Below are 19,362 nucleotides of genomic sequence, written 5' to 3'. Positions count from 1 at the left end.
CCAGAACCGCCGTGCCACAGCACCGTCGCAGCGTTTCAGTGAGCTTTGCGCCGCAAGAGCCACGCCGGTGCGGAGCCGCGCGTCCCGCGCCGCCCTGCGCAACCCACCGGCGGGCTCTCTGAAGCTCCCTCGCGGCGCCTAGCGCCCCAGGGGCCGGGGGAAACCCATTTATAGAGGCTGGCGCCGTTTATATGCATTTTACCCCCTCTTGGGATTTGATTTTGTTTCCTAATGAGCTGGGGATTAAAATAAACGATTTTATTTTATATCAAGATAAATTTAAAAGGCAAAATGTGCACTCTGGTTCCATTGTGGTTGGATTGAAGGTTTCTACTTTTTTCAGAGGTTTGAATGAAGCACATCACCCGTCTTTTGTTTTGTTTAATCTCTGTCGGCTACACTGAGGTGAGCACGTTGCAATTGAGGCATCCAGGACCAAGAATGATATTTGCCAGCGTTGCGTCTCTAAGTGCTGGAAATGTAATTTTTTGAATATTCGAAACTTGAAATTAATGATTGTGAGAATGAAAATTAAATTTGTGTGGGAATACGAGGAACTCTTTTAGGCAATCGATAACGTGTTTGCAGTGCGGTGTTTGCTCCCACCCGTTAACATATGTTTTGACGAATGAGAACATTTTGTACTGGGATTTTCTCCTAGTAAATCCTTTTTGATTTTGATAACCCAGGAGGTTTGTGTTATAAGGAACTGCTACTGTAGGGGTTACACTGAGTACAACCAGCTCCCTCGCTCAAGCAGTCCTCAGCAAGGAAACAAAGACAATCGATCCCCTTCAATTCTGTTTATTCAGATTGTATTATTCTTGTAGTTTGGACTTCAACATAATACAGCATATTGCACTTACTGGAGAGCAGCACGAGAGAAAAAAAAAGTACAATACTTCAGTTTATTCCCAAGGAAGAATAAGACATTATATTGTCACTCTTCTTAAATATATGAAACCAAAGGAAAATCTATGTACACAAGATTTACTAAGTCCCTGAATATGCAATTCAAAATTTTACACAGACTTTTTTGCTTATTTATTTTTACAGAGATATACAGAATGTCACACACAGTTTCAGCTTGTGAAAATTTTGCACAATTATACCCCAGCTGTGACGCTGCTGGGGTTTTTTATTTTGTTTTGTTGATGGCAGTTTTATTGGAAGAATACCCTCCAGATTTATGCCAATGAATATTCAGATTATTTTTCTTCAGGATTGTCCCCCCATTCCCCACCCCTTCCACTTTGCCAGAATGATGAAGAAAATACCGATTAAAAATAAATCTAGAACAAAGCCATTACATCATGACAAAGGTTAAACTCCGTATATATTGCACATCAGTACAGAAACATAATGCAGTAATGATTTCATCCCCCCCTTTCCCTCTCTCTCACATGCCTCTCCTTGCTCCTAGGGCTGGACTGCATGGGTGAACCTAACTGTATTCATAGTCCGACGAGTCCTCCTCAGACACCCCTGTCAGATCCCTGTGGTAAGAGTCCATGCTGTTCTCCTCCATCTCACCCACTGGACGGAGGCTTTTGCCCATGCCTTTGCGCTCCTCCATTTTGATAGTGTCATAGAGTCCCTTAGGTCCTTCTTCAAGGAGGACGTTCCTCTCTGAGTGAGAGGGTTTCATTTGGCAGACGTTTTTGAGGGAGAGGAGGAGAGGGGCGTAAAGCACGTTGGCAAGCCCCATGCCCAGGTTCAGCTGTGCAAAGCCCATGGTGTGCACAATCTGGCCGGCCACAATGGGCCCCAGGGCATACGCCACAGAGTAGGAGATGTCTGCAATGGCGTAGACACTGCCATAGACAGATACATGGCGCACATCCACCAGGAAGGCCAGGGTGGGCAGCAGGGCCGTGTCCACCAGGGCAATGCCGAAGCAGATGCCACAGAGGGGAACAATGACCTGCCCGAAATTCCTGCAGGCTGGTACCAGGCAGGAGCTGGCACCGATGATGGCCATACCCAAGGCCCCGTAAAACCACTGGAGGTGGGGGTACGCGGCAGCCAGCCGGACGGTGACGTAGACACCCAGCACGTGGGGGAAGAAGGCGGGCAGCCAGGTGAGGCCCACCTCCCACTCGCTGGCCCCCATGGACTCCTTCATCCAGTTGGCGATGGTGGGCTCCAGGAAGGCCAGAGGGATGTTGCAGGTGGCCAGGGCCCCCGCTACCACAGCGATGAAGGGGTCGACCATGAGGCGGTGGATGGGAGTGCCAACAGGCATGTTGGCCCTTGCCCCTGCGGCGCAGGGTGGTGCCAGGGCCAGCAGCAGGAGCCCGTCGAGGAGGCAGACGCAGGCCAGCACCAGGAAGGGCACCCGCTTGCCGGCGAACTCGTAGAGGACGCCGCCGAAGGGGGGGGCGGCCAGGCTGCCGAAGGAGATGCAGGCCAGCGCCGTGCCCAGGGCGCGGCTCCGCGCCGGCTCCTCAGCGTAGCGGTCGGCGATGAGGGCGATGCCGGCGGTGTCGGCGAAGGCCGAGCCCAACCCCTGCAGGCTGCGCGCCGCGAACAGCGTCGCGTAGTTCTCCGCGAAGGCGAAGGTGGTGGTGGAGAGGAACAAGACGGCCAGCCCGGCCAACAGCGGGGCCTCGTAGCCCACGCGGTCGATGAGGGTGCCGCTGAGCGGGTTCACCAGCAGCTGCAGTATGGCCTTGGAGGCGAACAGCACCCCGATCTGCACGTCCTCGTTGCCCCCCGCGGCCGGCGGGTACCGCGCTGGCAGGAGACTCCGGTTGCCGCCGCCGCTCCCGTTGCCCCCCGCGGGCGCGGACGGGGCGCCGGCGCCCCCCCCGCCGCGCATGGCCGCGATGTAGTCGGGGATGATGGGCACGATGACCATGTACAGCATGTTGTCCAGCAGCAGCGCCACGCACACCACCACCAGCAGAAGCCGCCGCTGCCGCCGCGCCTCCCCCATGGCGGTGCCCAGCCGCCGCCGCCGCTCGCCCACCGCCTCCGAGAGCCGCGCCACGGCGGCCCGAGCCCGGCCCGCGCTCCCTGCTTCCGACATCGTCCCTCAGTGTCGCCGCCGCCCCGCCGCCGCCCGCATGGGGCACGGCGGGGGCGGCCCCGCCGCCTCCGCCGCCCGAGCCGCCGCCGCTCACCTCCCGGCGGCCGCCGCTAGCCCGCGTCGCCGCTCCGAGGCGGCTCCGAGGGGCTGGCCCTCCATCACCACACTAATAAGCGCCGCACACGGAAACCCCACCCGTCCCCGCCACCGCGCCGGCCCCGCTCCCCCCACGTCGGCCCGGCCCCGCTGCACGCCCGCCCTCCGCGCCCCGCCCCGCTGCACCGCGCCGGCAGCCCTGCCCCGCCGCGGTAAGGGGGCTGCGGGGCGGGGGTGCCGCCGGTCCGGGCCCGCCCCGGGGTTGTGCCGGCGGGGAGGCGGCGCCACTCCCGAGACGAGGGCCCGCTGGCTGCTCTCGCCGCCCCGACGGCGCGGCTACCCGCGCGCCCCTGAGCGGCCCTGGAAGCCGTCCCGGCTCCCTCAGCATCTTCCTGGAGCCCTCGCTCCATCATTCCCCACTGGGACTGGCCGGCGCTGGGACAGTGGCCCGCGTCCGACGTGCGCCCGGCGGTGTTGCGGGCAGCAGTCCTGTGTCTTCAGGGCCCCGCGCCGCCGTTGCCCCAGAAGGGCGGTCCGGAGTCCGGCTCGCCTGCAGGCGTCGGCGATTACTATTTCGGTCCCTGTGCTGTCCGAGACGCAAAGGCCATCTCAGCCCCCGCACCAAGGCCGCAAGGAACCGCCGCCTACACTCCAGCAGCCCTGTGCTTCCCCAGCGCAGCCTGGACCCACTGGCTGCCGCCGTCTGACACGAAAGCTGCTCACCGGGGCTGGCCACCGCAGCTCCGCCGCCCGGGACGCGCTCCGACGGCGCGGCCGGGCCAGGGCAGGAGCCTGGGGTGCCTGAGGGAACTCGAGACCGGGGCTAGAGAGGGCCGGGCTGAGCCCTGCTCTTCCTTACCGGATCCATGGCCCCTCGGGGCCAGCGCTCCCACCTGGGAGACCACTGAAGCTGCACTGGCGATCAGAGCAACGCAGTAACTATCTTCCTGCGTGTGTGCATGTCTAACTCTCAGACAAATATCAGGGAAATAATCTTCAAGTGAGATGCTATTACATACTCCCTGCATTTTGCCGGGCCACTGCTGCAGCCAGAAGCCCTACACAGCAAGGGGCCTCATTCAGTGCAGAGGCTTTAGTATTAGGAAGATATTCCTGGCATAAAGCAGACAGTAAATATCATCACTCCTGTGACAGAAATGATATGTAGGATGATCCAAGGAGGGTCTTTGCTGAAGGCTGTGTGAAATAACTGGGTCTTTCAGCTGAGCATTTCTTGAGTAGATGTGGAGTTTGGGTACCTTCATTTGCTTGCGTAGCTGGGCTTCTACTGCCGAAAGGGAGATGATTTATCTGTCAGTTGATTTATCTTGCTCCGTTGCAAGAAAACTGTCTAGATGACCAGAAGACTTTAAGATGAATTCCTCCATGGAGTGGCAAACAGATCCATTTGTGCTTACACAGAAGTGGCATCTTAAAGCATCCCTAAAATAACAATACCTCTGAACATTTGTATATTGTTGTTATCATTATTTGTTTACTGTCCCCACTGTGAAACTGCAGAAATACACCATTGACAACAGGGATAAAGCTCTTGGCCTCGGACTCCAAATAAGCTTGTAAGCTAAATGCTTCAAAAGATCATTTCAGAATATAGAAGGAAAGTGTCCGAGAGAAGAGTCTTATTGGAAGGGTAGTGAGCAGAAGGATGTGGTGGCTGCACTCAGTTGTATGCTGCACTCAGTCGCATGCCCCAGGCTACTTGGCACCTGTGAGGCTGATTTAGTTGGGGAAAAAAACCCCTCAAACACCACAAAGCCCACCCTTCTCTGTTTCCTCAAATGGACCCTGGGCTAACAGCCTGAGAACATATTTTTGTGAGGGACTGTGAGCACAGGAAGAGCAGCTCCTGGGATAAGGAGACTGCTGAAGGATGCACCTCCTGTTTGGGATGGATATCACGTTTGCAGTAAGCGGTAATGGGTTGGGGGCAGATATGACTTTGGATCATTGCTGTGCTGCAGTCAAGAGTATTGGAATCTTGGCTCTTGCTTGATGAGGCACTTTATTTGATTAAAATTTCCCTTTTAATCAGAGATATGGTCATTTCCCGTCTCTAAAATGGAATCTGGCGCTGGGGGTCGTGTCTGGATAATAAAGGGACTGGTTCTCTTGTCTCAGGGGAGCTGATATTGAATTTATTACCATCAAGGGAAAGCAGAATTATACTTGTAAAATGTTGCATAATAAATTTAGCCTTCTTAGTAAATCAAATCAGTGGATACCCTTATCTGCAAGAGATGCGTCATCGCTACGTGAGCTTCTTTGACTGGACAGAGCTAGTGGGGAGAAAATGTACCTTCAAATGTGGTCAAAGTCGATGGATTCACAGTAAAATAAAGTAAAAAAGAACTCTGCTGTCTGGCTTAGAAATTAATAATTATATTTGGGAAGGGACTGCAAGGTGAGATGAGATGACTTTTAAAATTTTGTACTTTTATCCCAAAGCTCAGGAGATGAGACACTTATTTGGTTTGAGAGGAGGAATACGGAGGAGGTGATGTTCTTCATTTGTCCTCCAGTGCAGAACACGCACCTTTGGAAAGCTGCTGTTAATGTCAAAGAGATGGAGAAGATTTTAGATCTATACAAAGAACAAAGCTGACTGCACCACAACTTCTTACCACTTTCTTTGTTCTAGAGGCTGTAGATGAGGGAAAATGCAGCTCATTATGACTGTTTTGCTACAGAGAGGAATTTACTCTTGGGTCCGAAAAGACCTCAGGGCCCAGGAAGGGAAATTACATTAGGATCTTCAAGATTTCAGAAACAACAGCAAATATATAACACACACATAAGCATATAAGCCTGCACATCTGATGGCGGTATCAGTTTGAGATGAATGTAAGGGGAAAGTAGGTTTTAGTAAAACCAGTTGGTCACACTTCTAAAGCTCACTTTAAAAAGAAAGACCTGCCTACCTTGGGAACTTTGGAAAAATGAGAAAGGTTTCTCTCCAAGCATCAAAACAAATATCTGAGTAGTTAAACAGAAAAAAAAAATATTATGTGTACTTGTATTTGCTTGTGCTGCTACCTACTGAATTGATAGTCCTTACACTTTGGAATGACCGTTGGTTTTGGTGCTGTGTCAGGGTGATTTTACACAGAGAGAGAAAGAAGCAGCAACTGCTGGGATGCAGTTTGCTGCCAGGAATAGAACTAAGTTAATCATACATCCTTAGGAGTCTTTATTCCACAGGAGAAAAAACTTTTTAGCTATGAGGAGTCCAAACCCAATGAATCAGAGTTAAGAGTTCCTCATGTCTGCAAAATATTAATTTTCTTAATAGCCTGGGTACTTGATTTCTGCAATAGAGACCTTGTCCTCTGAAGGATATGGCTATAATTTTAGCACATAGTGCTAAACTAATTATGTGGTTCTTTTCTGATTTTAATTTCTGATTAAAAGACCTGGTGATGTGATTCTGCAGGACAGGAGAGGCCCACCTAGTTTGACAAGTATTTTATTATTTTTAGAAATATTGTGGAGGAAAAGAGAGGAGATAGAAGGTAAAGTCTGTTTTCAACCACTTCAAAAACATTTTTGTACTCAAAATGGTCAAGCTGCAAATAGAAACAAAAAAATTATCACTGTGAGTGAAATTATTGAGAAAACATTGGGTATTTTGCCTTAGCCATTGGCATATTTCTGTTGGGCACTGCAGTCTTTGTTCTCAAGGCAGACAGACAGATGAGTGCAGGCAGAGGCACAGAAAAGTACACACAGGAACTTTGGAAAGCAGAGGAAAGAGGGAGTCCTTGCAGGGGCTGGCTTATCCCATGGCTGGCGGTACCATGCAGAGGCCAGGCAGCAGGGCTCAATGCCCCTGGTCCTTCTTCCGGTTCCCTCTGAGCAGACCCAACTGTCAGTACAGGTTGGACAAGCCTTAGCCCCCTCAGAGAATGCTTTTGGTGTTACTGGAAGCAACCAGCAGGCACAGCCTTCTGGGAAGACCATAACTGTTATGATTCTCTGTTAGAACTTCATGTGTGATACTGGTGTGAAAAGTGGTCTGTACTTGAAAATGGGCCCATCTATTTCTGTAAAAGCTGCATTCAATAAGCAAAACTCCATATAAATGGTTGTCACAACTGTGTTTTTAGGAATGGTAACTGATCTGGTTTGTTGGGGTTTTTTAATGTTGCACCCATACTTCACGCTGCTTCACTCTTTGGCAATAATGCTTAGAGAGGGACAGAAAAATAGATGAGAAAGACAAGGGAGAAAGTAATTCAAGGATATTTGTCTAAGCTTATATTAGTTCTAGCAGTAGTTGATGCTCTTGTTAGTTGTAAGAGACATTTGTTCGTTTAGAGTTAAAAGAGAGCTATTAAATTATAATGCATCTTCCACCTCTAAAAGTACAGGGCATTCTCTATGATAATGTCACATCTTTACTTCTAAATGGCTGAGTGAATGGAGTTTCCACTTCCTCCCTTGGAGAATACTTAGCTGTCCAATAAAATTCACAGCTTGAATAGTCTCCTCATGTTCAGTTTGAAAATTCTTTTCCTGTTTTGTTTCTGCTATGCTTGTGTCTGCTCTGTGTGTCATCTTAAACCATCCATGTCTCCTCACTACATCCTTCAAATATTCGTTCTGTCAGTCCCCAAGTAGACAAGGACAACAAGTGATGTCCATCTTTGAGATGCAAGAAGCAACTGTTAGATCTGAGATCCTGCTCCTCCCAGTGACTGCTTCTCTTCCTAGTACTTCAGCGTCATTGCTGTCTTGCCATGTCTGTCTGCCTTTTTGAGGAAGCCTGTCAAATTATTCTCAAAACAAACATGAAAGTAGCATTTTTCCCCCACAGTTGCCTTTTTTTCCCCCCAGCTTTTCAGTTGTAAAAATAGAGAATCTATCATTGCCCAAAACCCTCTCAAATTCATATATGCTGGTATTTCTCATTCAATTTTACACTGAGCAAGAGCTAAAGAAATATTTTGATGCTACTTATTCTTAATGTGGTAGCCACTCCTGTCTGCTCACCTGTTGGAGATTTACTGCAGCCCAAATCAAATTCCTCATTAGCTTAATAGCCTCTCAGAACTAAGACAGCAGGAAACACATCTTCCACACACTTACAAATAGTTTATGTGACTTTAAAAGTGGTATCAGGTTGGCAATCTGGTTTGCTGACAGTTTAAATGTAGGTTTCCATCATGTCAGCCATTCTCATGCTGGCTATAGAAGAAAGATATTTCAAATAACCTGTCAGATGTTTTGGTTTGATAATCTATAAAGTGATCAACATTGTCCCAAGCAGAATTAATTGAAAATTTTACTTAAAATTTTACTTAAATAGGGAGGCAAATATCTTGGCAAAGAGTTGAAAATGTCTTTGCAATACACATTGTATGTGACATATCCCAGTGACAAGCTATAGGTCAGCTTCTATCTTCATGCTATTTAAGTGAAATTTCCCTGTCAGGTAAAGCTGTGGCATCTGGGAATTTTATAATGCCTTTCTGTAAAATTATTGCAAAGGAGATGATTCTGAGTAACATATGAAATGGGCATTCATGTCTGAAGACAAACAACATACTGTTGTAGTGGATCCTATTTTTCCATGTGACTTACGAAAGTTGTAATAGATAAACCTAGAGAATTATTCAGTGCCTCAGATATTTACTCATGTGCATACGTTATAGGTATTTTAGGTGTGACTGTGGCAGAATTTATCACTGGTCTTTCTCATCTCTTCTCATTGCATTCTTTTGTTCATAAGAAGTTACAATTCTGTAGCTTTCATCTTTTGCCTTAATATTTTGAATGGCTGTGATGTTTCAAAGTATTGCAAATGCTTGAGAACAAGGGGAGAGAAATGCTCCTTTTCACAGCATAGATAAGACCAGTGGTGACCAAAGCTATCTTGCAGGTACTTTCAGGTGTGTAGGATTAGTAACTACACAAATTGAGGAAGGCACGTGAGGTATGCATCATGGCTAGTTCCCCAGGAAGGTGTAAGACTGACTTTTATCCTTATCCAGGTGAGGCTAGTCTTGGGTTTGGACTAAGTCAGTGTTGGTCTGAGCTGATGTTGGAGTGAGGGCCTGGGGATATATTGTGAATAGAGACAGAAGAGTGAAGGTAGGGGCTTTGCAGTGCTTTCTGTCAAGTATCTGCTGTCTGCTGTCAGTGCTGCTTCAAAGCAACATATGATCCATGTGGCCCTTGTCAGCCAGTACAAAGTACAATACAAAGGGCAGTGGCTCCTGCTGATGCTTTTAGATCTATCAAAGCAGCCTTTGGTATTTTTTAATAGAGCTGAATGATAATCCATACTTAATAATATATTAGATAAGGGGTCTTTTGGCCTTTGTTCATGAATCATCTGAAAATACTTTTGCAGTTGCCTCACTTATTTTGTTTGAAAATGTTGTGGGTTGCTCTCAGCATGACGGTTGTTCTCAAAGAACTGGCTGTAAATGTGAGATACCTGACATTAGAAACCTGGACTGCACTGGCTGGCTCTTGGGGGCCATGCAACTCCCATTGCCTCCTTGGTCAGGCTGGAAGCATGCAGCTGGATGCAGGGGTTTGGGAAGCTTTTTTTTGGGGTTGATAGTTCTGTAGACCCTTGCTGGGTGAGAGCTGGGCTTGGCAATGGAGCAGCAGGCAGTGCTGGACACAGTACTGTCCTGGCCCTTGCTGTGGAGGCCAAGGCAGTCTTGGCTCCTGCTCAGGGGCTGCAAGGCTGCTGCTGCAGGCTCCATGCTGTACAACACTGATGGAGAGGCACTGCTGACTGGGACTTGGCTGCAGAAAAACTCAGATGACATAATAAAACTGTGAAAGTGCAGCTGTTACTTGGTTCTGGAAATATATCCTTGCTTTAAGTTTCTCCTCCACAAAGCCTCTGCTGCTGCCATCAGTTTGGTCACTTTCAAGCCTTTTCTTGGTTGTCCCCCAAATCAGTTTGCCCTCTGTTATGTTTAAAGGGTATGAAACTCGGTTCAATATATCATTTCTGCATTTTTAAAATAAACTTTTAGATAAATGTCTGTTGTCTCATCCTGGATCTGAGAAAAGTATGCAGTAAGTGGAATAAATTTCCTAAGAAGTGCTGAGATTTGTCAGCATACCCAGTAACTTTCCTGTTGGAAATTGTACAGAAAGCTCTGGAGAATTTGCAAATCTGAGGAGGTGAAGTCTGTTTGCCAGCTGGGGCAGGACCAGCTGGGTAGCACGAGGAGCACCTGGGAGAATCAGTTGAGAGAGCTCCTGCCCTGAATCCTCTTGCTGGAGGGAAAATGCATGGGATTTGCTGTCAAAATAGATGACAATGGTGGTGTCCCAATTGTAATCCCAAAGAGTGTCTGGTTATGTAGAGTCAGAATCAGAGCTTCAGTTTTGTTGAGTAGTTTGGCACAATGGATATGTGGGAGTTTTGTGTTTGCTTTTCTAGAAGCACAAAGTTAAGGAGCAAGTTTTCCCTGACTTTCATTGAGATGGTGACATCTGCAAATGAACTTTACTGTATGTAAGTTGATTTAATTTTGAACACAGCAACAGAATGAAAAGTCCCTTGGATCTGCAGGGTCTCCTGTTTTTCCAAATACTTTTCAAGTTTTTATTGGTACTATTGGCACTCTGTTCTTCAACTATCTCTGCAGTACCTGAACCTGATTTTCTGTGTATCCCATGGATCTAAACTATATGTATGGAAAATAAGTCTATTCTGTGTGAGCTTTTGGACTATACACATTACTTCAGTAAAAGAGAAATGAAGGGAGCACACAGCAGTGAACTAAAGGATGTTGAACCATATGCTATGAAGGAAAGTACCTGTTTAATTGGAGACAAATGAGGTTGCATTTGAAAGGAATTCTTTACTTCCTGGCAAGGTTTTAGGATTCCGATGGGCTCCAATGATTTCTTAACAGTGGTGTTTTAAACAGATTTTCCATTTCCTTGATTGCAACTGTATTTAAAGAAGATGGTACTTGAGAACTGAAGTGGGAGGCAATGACCTTGCCTTACCCACAAAAAAGGCTAGAGCTCCCATCTGGGAGACTATTGTCCCGCCTCTCTTAGTGAGCATGCATTAACTGGAGAGCAGGAATCTGATTAACATCCCCAGTGCTGTCACAAATCAATCTGTGTATCCTTAAACAAGTTACATCAGCCTAATGGGAAAAGATGTGGCGAGACAATTAAAAGAATTAACCCAGAGCAGGAGGGTCGATACCATGGAATAATCTGGTGCTGGAGTGTGACAGCCGGGCGCTGTGGTGGTTCTGGCAGCTGATCCCTGTGGGAACTGTGCCCCAGTCTCTCTCATGAGGAGGCTGATGTGCTTTCAGAGGATCTGGTGATGAGGTTCTGGGGCTTCCAAGTGCTTGAAGGCCGATGAGGTTTAATTTTTTTTTTTGTTAATTTTTATTGCTCTGAGGTGGGAAGCAGCTCAGTGTCAATGAGCTCACTAGTGTGTGTGTAAATAAGCCAGCTCATACCTTTCCTGCCAGTGGAATCAGAGCATAAGCAATAGGGTATAATCAATTTTAGTGATTTACTACTGTCTAGGTAAGCTTTTATTCTTACCCACTGACTCAAGAAGGTTGTCTTGCAATATTGTTCTTCTGCTTTAGTGAGTTGCCTAAATCAAGCAGTGCAAATGGCTACCAAAGGAAAACAGAACTCAGACTTCTTATTAGATTTAGACTGCAGTGGTCATTATGGTGAATTTAATTACAAAAAAAGGGGAGAGAAGAGTTTATAAAAAAGAAATGGGTTTGTTTTCTGTAGCCTTTTTTTTTTTTCCCTCACTTGTAAAAAGTCATAGAATCACAGAATGGTAGAGGTTGGAAGGGACCTATAAAGGTAATCTAGTCCAAATCCCCTGCTCAAGCAGGTCTACCTAGGTCAGGTCACGCAGGAATGTGTCCAGGTGGGTTTGGAAACTTCCAGAGAAGGAGACTCTACACCCTCCCTGGGCAGCCTGTGCCAGGGTTCCCTCACCCTCACAGCAGAGGAACTTAAGTGGAACCTTTTGTGTTCCAGCTTTTGTCCATTACCCCTATTTTTATCACTGAACACTACAGAAAGAAGTGTTACCTCATCCCCTTGACATACACCTTTTAAGTACTTGTAAGTATTAGTGAGGTCCCCCCCTCAGCCTCCTCCAGGCTGAACAGCTCCAGATCCTGCACCCTTTCCTTGTAAGAAAGATGCTCCAGTCAAATTGAAAATGTGTGTCTATCAAGCATATACCCTTAGAGCACGCATTGCAAGTTTCTATTGTGAAGTTCGAGACAATTCACAGGACTCCTTAAAAAATGAACTCATGTATTTCCCGGCCAGCATTTGTCACCTGAGTCCAGTTCAACCAAGCCCTGTGTAAGTTAATGAAAGCCTCAGGTCCTCCATTTCCCTTGAGTCTGCTTGAGGTTCCTCTGGGAGATTTCTTTTCTGTGAGGCTACTTGTAGCTGGAAAACACAATTTGGTGTAGTGCACCCGGGGCCATTAAAAATCTCCTTCTTTCCTGACAGTTCAATGTAGAGAAAGTAAAAATGTGTGCTGAAACTCAGCCAGTCATGAAAGTCTCTGTCACACAGGTATGTTTTGGAGAAAGGTAAAAGAGCCAAGACTCACTGAGCATTGTGATTGTGTACTTGACCCTCTTTTTTGCTGCAGCTTTGTTATCTTCCTCAGGCAGAGAAACCAGTGCTTGCAGGTCACTTTCTCTTCAGCTTAGCCCCAGGCAGCAACAGCCAAGTGCTACTGAGTCTATAAGGGGTGATGTGAGGACCACCTCTTTGGACTTATGAAGGGAACTCTACCAGCTATCTCAGAGCACGTGGGGTTGATATTTTGTGTCCAGTGGACTACCAAGGCCTAAAGGGTGTGAGAAACTAAGAATCAGGGTATTGTTTATTGAAAATTTATGTTGGGCTCGATGTAAAGGTTAAACAACAGAAGACAGGAAGTCGCTTATGCAAACAGTTACCAGACATCCTTGTGTGAGATAAGATAACTGCAATGGCATATATAAAACGGATATCGATTATGCAAGCAGAGGATATACTGGTCAAAAACAACCATAGGATGTTCTGAGAAACTGGCAGATGTGGGACGAACGACTCCATATAAAGACATACAAGTGAGAAATCAACTATGGAACAATGGAGGAAGACTCCTTGCTCAACAACCACCGGAAGGCGGAAAACGACCCCCTCACAGGAAAACGACCATCTCACAGCACCTGGAGCACGTACAGAATACCTACATTACTTCACGGCCACGAATTTAAAATGTATAAAAAGGGACTGTTCGAACTGATCAGCGCGGCAGTTGGTGGAGCGCAGACTCCCCTGTCGTCCAGCGCTGTCTTTGCTCATATTCTACTTGCTACAATTAATAAAATTATAATTGGATTATGATCCACTGTGGTCTTAATTTATGACAAGGGTGAGGTTAAAGTGCTGTTGGTCTTTCCAAGAAAATAGGTTATCAGGTGTCTGACTCTTTGCTAAGTGTTTTTCTTGGGTCATTGCAAATCAGGTAGTGCTGGGACTCATTTTGCTCTTGCTTCTGAGAAGAGGCGAAACTGAGAAGAGGCGAAACAAACAAAATGGAGTGCGGCCTGCACACTATGAGAACAACAACCGCCTCAGCGAAAGTGCAGTCTCATTGAGACCGCTTCATTTCCAAGAAGCAGAAGTTAAAAACATTTCCTAAAAAAAGGCTGCGGCCTGTGGTTATCAGGAGAGGCCAGACCGAGGGTCAAGAGCTTGTAACTATTGTTTGAACCCTATATCTGTTGTGTGGCGTGTAAACCCTATAAAAACCCTTTCCTACTGAGCACCAGGGTCGACTCCTCTGACTCCTGCGTGAGTTACAAGACGACCCGGAGCTCCGAAATAAACCTCACCTCGTGCGTTTGCATCAAGTCGGCTCCTCGTTTTCCTCTGAGGTGCGCGTCTGCCTGGGTAGAGGAAAGCTTCGCCTTTCATTTGGGGGCTCGTCCGGGATCAACGACGAACACCTCAGGAAACGATGACCCCTTGGAGGTGAGCTTTTTTGTGTGAATGTTTGTGGCGCCACATGAGAGCTTGTGAGCTTGTGTAGATTGAGATTAAGAGTTTGTGGTTTGTGTAACTGAGCAGGCTTTGTTGGGATAACATTGTTTTTAACGTTGTTTCTTTCCTTTATCTCTGTTTCTTTTGTGTCTCTAAGAGTTTGTGGTTTGTATAACTGAGAGCTTTGTTGGGATAACATTGTTTTTAACGTTATTTGTTTCCTGTATCTCTGTTTCTTTTGTGTCTCTCGAAATTTAAATTAGTGCCCATCCCTCTATGTCATAGGCTGCATACCGTTGACCAAGTCTGAGACTAGGTCTGGATCTAGCCGCACCTAAGCCCCTTTTTAGGGTGCCTTAGAAAGCAAGGGGGTCCAGACTGAACCTCGTGACTCAACGGCAGGGTCTCCTTAAATAAGCCTACTGTTGACCAGGTCTGGGACTAAGGATTCTTTCCTGAACCTCGTGACCCAACAGTCCATAATCCCCAACTTCAGTAAGAAAAACACTTAGGGATACACGGATAAGATTCTCATTCTCTCACACTCTCTCTCTCTCTCTCTCTCTCTCCATTAACCTCTGAAAATGTTTTAAGTGTGTGAGATTGGGAGCTCGCTGTTGCACAGATATCTTAAGCATCAGAGACCAAGTGAATGTTACTTTGTGGGTGATTGGGTGAGAACATACCTTGGTACCCTTGTAAGTTCAGGGAATGCTTTTTGTGCCGCCTCTGTGTCCATAAGTGTATTTGTTGATTTTCACCTGAGAGTCACACTCAACATTACGGGGATAGGTACGGGACAGGAACCCCTTTGTGCAAAAAAAAATTTTAGATGTGCCTGATTAATTGTATTGATTTTTTATGTTCTACCTGTGTAAGGATAGGAGTCATAATTGTCAGGGTTGTTGTTTTGGAAGTAAGGGTCACAGGGAAACTGAAGCTGCTGGGTCAGTAAAGGTCTGACAGACTTTAAAGAGGTTTCTGAGTAGCACGTGTGGGGGACAGACGTGTCCGGCACCACAGGCTACGGCCCTGGGGGACGCCTCACGGGTGAAAATAGGCAACCTTTGCCTATAAGTGAAACCTAGCTGGTCCTTGTGGAGTGAATGAGGGGACGAAGTCTCCGCCCTTCTGAAATTTTGATAAGATCTCTTCCGTGGTGTAAAAGTCGTGGAGAGCGAGAAATCGTTTCTGTGTGTGTGTGTGTTATTATAATCTTTTTTGTATTACTGATAACCATGGGGCAGTCCCGATCCACCCCTCTGTCATTAACATTGGCACATTGGCCAAAAGTAAAAGCACGAGGGCAAAACCTGTCTCTTATTATCAAGAAGGGGGATTGGCAAAATTATTGCGAAAGTGAATGGCCAACTTTTAAAGTAGGATGGCCACGGTCAGGTACCTTTGACATCCATACCATACGGGCAGTCCGAATGACTATTTTCGCCTCAATAGGAGGCCATCCTGACCAAGAACCATATATCACAGTATGGGAAGACTTGGTGATGTATCCGCCGGACTGGGTCTGACCATTTCTTCCAAGTGATAAAATAAGAGTCCTAGCCCCATCCTACTCATACTTTAGCCGGGGCGTACCTGTGACAACCAGGACTCTGGCTCTCACAGGAGTAGAAGAAGGGGTGACCAATAATGGAGGAGATTATGAAAAATTGAAAGAACCAAGCCCTAAGACCAAGGTATATCCAGAGGTCGAGGGACCCCCTGAATGGACTCCACCTGTATCCACATCTATACCCACCGCCCCCCCAACTGGACCCCAGTCCCCAGACGAGGGAGTACCTGTGCCGTATAACCCGGGGGGTTGGGAAGAAGGACCCTATACCGGTACCAGGAGTAAACGGGGGATAACGCCTGAGGGACCAGACTCCACTGTAGCCTTACCACTCCGGGCGGTGGGGCCAGCCCCCACAGAGCCAGATGAATTACAACCGTTACAATACTGGCCCTTTTCGTCCTCCGATTTGTACAACTGGAAAGCAAATAACCCTTCTTTTTCTGAGAACTCTGCTGCCCTCATAGGACTAGTCAAATCCCTGATGTACTCCCATCAGCCCACATGGGACGACTGTCAGCAGTTACTTCAAACACTTTTCACCACAGAGGAGCGAGAACGAATCTTCTCGGAGGCACGGAAAACCCTACAGGAAGGCCAACCAGGCCAACCCCCTCGAACAGGAATGGAAGTGGAAGCGTTGTTCCCAGCAGCGCGACCGCAATGGGACTATAATACAGCAGCAGCACGCCTAAAAGCGTTGGAAGTAGTTAGAAAAGAAGTTTGGGAACAGTTGAAGAACCTCTACGACCCGGGCGAGGTGTCGATGCCCCATTCGTTCCAGGTCGGAGACAAAGTTCTGATTAGACGACACCGATCAGAGACGCTCGAACCTCGGTGGAAGGGACCGTATGTGGTATTGTTAACAACTCCCACCGCTGTAAAAGTCGATGGGATTACTGCATGGGTACATTCAGCGCATGTAAAAAGGGCACCTAGAGATATACAAAAGGATGATTGGGTGGTGGAAAAGACTGATAATCCTCTTAAGCTTCGTGTGTTTCGGAAACCAAAGCGAAACACCTAGGGAAAATCTGTTGGTGGGACTAATCCGAGATTTCGGGAAGGCCCAAAATGCAACCAGTATCACTGCTTGTTTACCATTACCACAAGCAGCTGGGGAGCCTATTCCGTGGGGTATAATCCCGGCGGGACCACTACCAAAATATAAAAATAATGTATCCCAATTTTGTAAGAGTGTGCCCCGAACTAGGACTGGGGTAGGTCGGCGATTTATCAGGACACGAAAATCACAGTGGAAAATCAGGAAGGAAGACTGCAAACGAAAACTTAATTCTGAATATAAAAAGGGAGGGATCCATTCTGTGGGGACGTGTTATTTTGATGAGGAAAAACAAGTTACAGTAACTACCACTGAAACTTACTCTGAAGTGGTATGTCAGAATATCACACAATTAGACCCCAAGGTCTGGCAATCTATCTGGGGACCCGCTATTGCAGAAACTTTTAGCTACATAGGACCAGTAAACTGGTGTGTGCAGTTTCAAGGAAAGCAGGATCAACGCTATACACACACTTTTCATGAAATGACTTCTAAAAAAAACGATTGTGGAACACACACATGGGTGGAACTGTACCAAAGTCCTCAACTGTGACACCCCGGAGAGGGAAATAGGGATTTTCCCCGTCCGTTATCTGCTTAAGTGGGGATGTGAATGTCGAGGATACAAACATACCCTGCCACCACATACTAAAGGTGGGTCAGATGGGGAAATGCTTAACTGCAAATATACTACAATCCAGAGTCCTGGAAATTTAGTATGGGTCACTAACGAACGGAAATGGACCACACATATTTCCATTGATGGGCCTATTAATCAAATTACCCTAGGGGTGCCCACACTGTGTCCCTACTGGAAAAAGTCTGGAGAAAAAGAACTTATACCTCGAAAGAGGAGGGATGTAAGTAAAGAAGGCGAGGAAGCCCCCAGTGATGAATGGCAGGAACCAAAAACTGCGGTAAAAATAGGGTGGGCAATTGAATCCATATTTCCCCAAATCGCATCATATAGAAATAGGGAGATGCTTGATAAATTGTTGGCACAAACCGAGCGATTAGCGGCTGTTACTAAAAAGGGATTTAAAGATATGAATTTCCAACTCCAGGCAACTAGCAAAATGGCTCTGCAAAATCGGATGGCCCTTGATATGTTACTATTAAAGGAACATGGGGTTTGTGGGTATCTAAAAAATAAAATAAGCGACTGTTGTATACATATCCCAAATGTTACAGAAGCTGTAGAAAACGATATTAACAAATTACATCAGATAGAGGAAAAAACAAAAGGAATTGAAGAGGAAGCCCGAAGAAATTGGGTAGGGGAAGTATTCAATTCCCTAGGAATACATATTGCTGAGTGGTTATCTTCGTTAATCCAAACTGTGATAATTACTATTATTCTTATTGGTATAATCTTTATTTCTTATAAGTGTGTTTTAGGACTGTGCCTAAAGGGGTGGAAGAAGACTCCAAAATGACATCCATAATGTTATAAGCATAGAATAGAAATATAATGTTAGTAAGTGTTAGTCCTGACCACTGGCCTGGCCTCTCCAGAAATTCTAAGATTAGAAATGTACAAAAGAAAAAGAGGGGAATGAGAAGAGGCGAAACTGAGAAGAGGCGAAACAAACAAAATGGAGTACGGCCTGCACACTATGAGAACAACAACCGCCTCAGCGAAAGTGCAGTCTCATTGAGACCGCTTCATTTCCAAGAAGCAGAAGTTAAAAACATTTCCTAAAAAAAGGCTGCGGCCTGTGGTTATCAGGAGAGGCCAGACCGAGGGTCAAGAGCTTGTAACTATTGTTTGAACCCTATATCTGTTGTGTGGCGTGTAAACCCTATAAAAACCCTTTCCTACTGAGCACCAGGGTCGACTCCTCTGACTCCTGCGTGAGTTACGAGACGACCCGGAGCTCCGAAATAAACCTCACCTCGTGCGTTTTCATCAAGTCGGCTCCTCGTTTTCCTCTGAGGTGCGCGTCTGCCTGGGTAGAGGAAAGCTTCGCCTTTCACTTCATCATGAGAGCAAGCAGTGAAGCAGTGAGGTGAGAAAGCAGTGCATACAAGAGCCTCAACTGCAGTGCAAGCATCATTGTGGAGAGAGGAGTGTGTGTATGCTGACTTATTACAAGGGGGACTATTTGCACTCTGTTAAGTACTGGCTAATTTCAAGTGCTTTAGTTTGCTTTTCTGTAGGTACTAACCTTTCCATGGTAGCTGTCAGGGAAGATGGCTATTGCTCCTCTCTCACATATGCATGACTTAATTTTTGTGGTTGCTGTACTTAGATAGGGTTTTGTAGGACATACCAAAGAAAGTCTACAGCAAAAGAAGCGTCTTGCCGGCCCAGGAGACTGGAAGTGTGGAAAGGCAGTCTCTTCTTCCTGTTTTGAAGTATCCTGCCAGTTAGATAACATGCAAGGTAAGCTTTGTGGGTATTTTTCAGTGTGCTAATTACATATATAATTGATCTCTGCTGGGAAACCCTACCAGAACATGACAGGGGTAAGGGTTAGTGCAAACCTGGCCCTGACCCTCCCCTAGCAGCTACCCAGATGTGTCTTCTAGCACAATGCCTTTAGCAAAGATCTA

The 19,362-nt window shown here is 46.8% G+C and overlaps 2 protein-coding genes across 8 annotated transcripts in view; one reads left to right on the top strand and one right to left on the bottom strand.

Annotated features, from left to right (window-relative positions):
- Nucleotides 1-909: 909 nt before the first annotated feature.
- Nucleotides 910-3,031, bottom strand: SLC18A3 (solute carrier family 18 member A3). The gene has a single exon (XM_010205877.2). It carries the CDS (start codon nucleotides 3,029-3,031, stop codon nucleotides 1,445-1,447), a length of 1,587 nt encoding a protein of 528 aa, XP_010204179.2. The 3' UTR covers nucleotides 910-1,444.
- A 10,940-nt stretch (nucleotides 3,032-13,971) lies between these two features.
- The window catches only part of LRIT1 (leucine rich repeat, Ig-like and transmembrane domains 1), a 68,935-nt gene continuing 63,544 nt past the window's right edge, over nucleotides 13,972-19,362 (top strand). For 4 of the 7 annotated variants that reach the window (XM_062000712.1, XM_062000711.1, XM_062000716.1 and 1 more), the window contains exons 1-3: nucleotides 13,972-14,161; nucleotides 16,192-18,815; nucleotides 19,059-19,192. The gene's annotated coding sequence lies outside the window, so the exon portion shown is untranslated. The remainder of the gene's footprint in view (nucleotides 14,162-16,191; nucleotides 18,816-19,058; nucleotides 19,193-19,362) is intronic. The other 3 variants (XM_062000710.1, XM_062000708.1, XM_062000707.1) reach the window with 3 other exon arrangements.

Source organism: Colius striatus, chromosome 8 (genome assembly GCF_028858725.1).
Source record: "Colius striatus isolate bColStr4 chromosome 8, bColStr4.1.hap1, whole genome shotgun sequence".
In the NCBI taxonomy this organism is placed as follows: domain Eukaryota; kingdom Metazoa; phylum Chordata; class Aves; order Coliiformes; family Coliidae; genus Colius; species Colius striatus.
Note: the sequence above shows the minus strand (reverse complement) of the source record. Positions and strands in the feature narration are given on the sequence as shown.